The sequence below is a fragment of the Chelonoidis abingdonii genome, chromosome 16, assembly GCF_003597395.2.
Source record: "Chelonoidis abingdonii isolate Lonesome George chromosome 16, CheloAbing_2.0, whole genome shotgun sequence".
Lineage (NCBI taxonomy): Eukaryota > Metazoa > Chordata > Testudines > Testudinidae > Chelonoidis > Chelonoidis abingdonii.
Window position 1 is genome coordinate 16,440,665 of NC_133784.1, and position 3,604 is coordinate 16,444,268.

The 3,604-nt window shown below is 51.9% G+C and overlaps 2 protein-coding genes across 2 annotated transcripts in view; both read right to left on the bottom strand.

Moving 5' to 3' along the window:
- Positions 1-970, bottom strand: part of LOC116827654 (putative protein BRICK1) — a 97,984-nt gene extending 97,014 nt beyond the window's left edge. The window contains exons 1-2 of the mRNA XM_075073057.1: positions 811-970; positions 371-455 (exon numbers count right to left, since the gene is read on the bottom strand). Of these exons, the coding sequence (XP_074929158.1) occupies positions 371-455; positions 811-928 (203 nt within the window). The 5' untranslated portion in view covers positions 929-970. The remainder of the gene's footprint in view (positions 1-370; positions 456-810) is intronic.
- Positions 971-2,121: 1,151 nt separating this feature from the next.
- FANCD2 (FA complementation group D2) overlaps positions 2,122-3,604 on the bottom strand; it is a 154,420-nt gene continuing 152,937 nt past the window's right edge. Inside the window, 1 exon segment of the mRNA XM_075073058.1 lies at positions 2,122-2,269. Coding sequence (XP_074929159.1) covers positions 2,201-2,269 — 69 coding nt within the window. The 3' untranslated portion in view covers positions 2,122-2,200.

The window sequence follows — 3,604 nt, forward strand, 5'->3', positions numbered from 1 at the left end:
ACCCGCCGGGTGTTGCTAGGGGAAAATTCTTCCGACGAACGTGCACGTGGCGCGCGCACACCTACTTGGAATGAATATGAGCAAGCACTCGAAGAAGAAAGGCCTGCAACACCACCCCACGGTAACAACTAGCACAGCAGGGCTGTGTGGGAACCCCACACATCTCCCCACTGTGTAAAGAAAAGATCAGCTGGTGGATGGTGCTGGGCACAGTGTTACTGCCTAGCTGGGCGGTTTGGGCGGGAGAGCAGGGCAATACTGTCCCTGAGCTGCTAAGCATGGGCTGAGCCCGCACCGAGCTACTCGCAGGGCAATCCCTCCTCCCACACCAGGCCTGTCCCCTAGTGTCACCTCCCCTGCTCTACCCCTCACCCTGGCCTCGATGTACTCAATCCGTCGCTCCAGCGCGGTCAGCTTCTCATTGAGGGTGGCGAGCCGGGAGCGGCAGGACATGTCTGCGGGAGAAGGGTCGGATCAGGGGCTGCACTGGGCTCAGGCTCCGCGGTACTCGGCCACTAGGACAGGTGCACCCCCCGCTCCGCCCACTGGGGAGCCCCGACCCCAGAACCCGCCTGAAGAGAGCGCGGCGGCCGGTGTGGCCAGGGTGGGGTGGAGCCAGGCCTGGGATGATGGAGTCGAACTGGGGTGGGTGGCTGGATGGGGGCGAAGGTCGAGCCGGCCCAGACCTCACTAGGACGGATGGGGGGTGGAGTCGGGGGTGAAGGTGGAGCCGGCCGGGGGAACCGGCGGGAGGAGCCCAACCGAGCCGAGTCTGAGGGAGGAGCTGAGCCGAGCCGAGCGCGCACGCACCGAAGGAGTTGAGGAAATCCGCGATCTTCTTGATGGAGCTGGTGTTCACTTTGATGTATTCGCGGTTGGCCCAGTCCTGGTGGATCTCGCGCTGCACCGGGTCCTCTTGCAGCGACATGGCCACCGCCACCCCATGCCTAGCCCCGCCCCCAGCGGCGCCGCCTAGCCCCCTGCCGCATTGCGCATGTGCATGACACGAATCACCAAGGCACATAAGCTGGCGCCCCGCTCTTCGTGAGCCAGAGGAGCCTGCCGGAGCCCCGCCTCCTTCCTGCCCCGAGCTGGGGGTGGACAGCCCACCTGGGGCACTCTGCCCTGGGAAGAGCCCAGGAGGGCGAGGTTAGCGACGGTCTCTACCCCCCTGCGGCCGCGCCCTCTGGCCTCAGCCCCCCCGTCTACAGCCACCTCTAGCCACCCCCAACTCTCCTTATAGCCACTGCTACCCCACCCCATATAGGCACCCCTCTGACCCTCCTTATAGCCAGCACCCACCCATTCATAGCCATGCCCCTCTGTAACCATCACAGCCATGGCTACTCCACCCACACATCCAGGCTAAGCTCTGTAAAAGGCATGTTAGTCGGAGCTGTTAAACCCCCAGGGAGCTTTTCCCACAAGGAGAGCTTTATACAATACACAGTCAGTGACTGATTACACATGTGCAGGGCAGGGACTTCAGTTTATTCAATGAGTTAGTAAACAAGGCTTTGGAATTAGTTGTAAATTACAAAAAACAACCTATGACAAGCCTTTCTTTCACCATTAATGAGCAGTTTATGTTCCCACTAATGAAGGCATTTGGATTGCTCTCCATTGATTCTTCTGTCCCAATAAAAGGCCAATGCAAGAAGGTAATTCTTACAAGGGCTCCAACAGCTGGACTGTTAAGGGAAGGTGGGTTCTGTGCAAATATTTCATTGATACTGTACAAGAACAGGGTAAGTTCTTTCAGTAAATATCACTTCTTTCACTTTGGCAACTAATCCAAACTTTCAGTGCATTTCTAGACAGAAAGCCACAGAGTTTCCCTTTGAAATCCATTCCCTAGAGCAGCAGAAAAGGAAAGGAATTTATATGGAAAAGAGTTTGTTAGGGAGTATCTGGAGGCAAGAACAAATAAAAATGGTTCTAGGTCTTCCTTTTTTCAATATGTCTGGGTGCAAAACTCCCAACTAATATCGACTGCACAGCCAACACTAACTGGGGACTAAATCCCATCTATAAAAGACCTGGCTACAAGTGAACCTTCTTTACTGTTGCACAGTATTAACATCTCATCATGGGCATACAGCCTCCAACGCACAGAGCCTATTCAGCTGTGACAGGTGTGGATTGTTTTGGATAATACCATGCTTCTATGCCATGGTGAGCTAACAGAAGGCTCAAGGGTCTACTCAGAGCTCTCTTCATCATCATCGTGCTCGGATCCACCCTCGCTCCCTGAAATGTCACCTTCCTCCTGGAAAAAAGAGAAAAAATATTTATAGAACCAAGGACTGCATGTAACCTTGGGGGCCTGCAGACACAGACTGCATACAAGTCCTCATAAGTGATAGTTGGCAGGCCAGAAATGTCAGTATTCAGACAAAAAAGGGCCCAATATTTCTCTCGTGTAGGTGTTGTCTGCACTGCAGAGCTGAATGGTTTGTACTTCATCAGCCATCTTGTACATTTGTTCCACCAACCACTCAGTGCATCTATGTTGCATAGCTTTAAGAATCCCTGAAATTTCACTCCATATCCAGTCTGCTAGCACGCCACTAGTACTCTGCTGCACTGATCTGAGCCACAAGGTCCTCTGGGACTGTATCTCTGTTTACTGCACCCCATCAGTCCATTCTCAAACATTTTTTGCCAAGCATTATAGGATTCCTCTGGTTTTGGAGAATTGTGGGAGCAGAGGTCAAACTCTCATGATTCCTTGTATCTTATAACTCACCAGCTTGCACAGCATTTCCAAGCTGTTTTAGCAACACAGTGGATACCAGCGAGTGCTGAAGTGGCTGCATAGGGCTGAGAGGTGTGTGAGTGGGTGGTGGTACTGACCCAAGGAGGAGAACTGGATGTGGAAGGGAGAGTGCAAAGAATCCTGAGGGAAGTGTCTTGAGGGGAAAGAGCAAAATCTCCTGCCTGATTCTCTAAACCTGCCTATTGTATAGCTCTATCCTGCTGTCTCTGATCCTGGAGGACTAGGCACTGCCACACCGACTGGGATAGGGAAGTTAGCTGGCAGAGGAAGAGGTGCTGGGTGGCAACAAGAATCATTAAAGGATTAGAAGAAATGCCTTATAGTGACAGACTCATTTGAGTTAGCTTAATGAAGAGAAAGTTAAGGGTTGACTTGATCACAATCTATTAGTACCTACATGGGGAACAAATATTTAATAATGGGCTCTTCAGTCTAGGAGAGAAAAACATAACACGCTCCAATGGCTGGAAGTTGAAGCTAGGCAAATTCAGACTAGAAATAAAGTGTACATTTTTAACAGCACAGTATTCTTGCCGGCAAGTTAAGAAGTATGGGTTGGATGAATGGACTATAAAGCGGACAGAAAGCTTGCTAGATCATCAGGCTCAATGGGTAGTGATCAATGGCACCATGTCTAGTGGGCAGCCAGTTTCAAGCGGAGTGCCCCAAGGGTCAGTCCTGGGCCGGTTTTGTTCAATATCTTCAGTAATGATCTGGAGGATGGCGTGGACTGCACCCTCAGCAAGTTTGGAGATGACACTAAATTGGGAGGAGTGGTAGATACACTGGAGGGTAGGGATAGGATACAGAGGGACCTAGACAAAT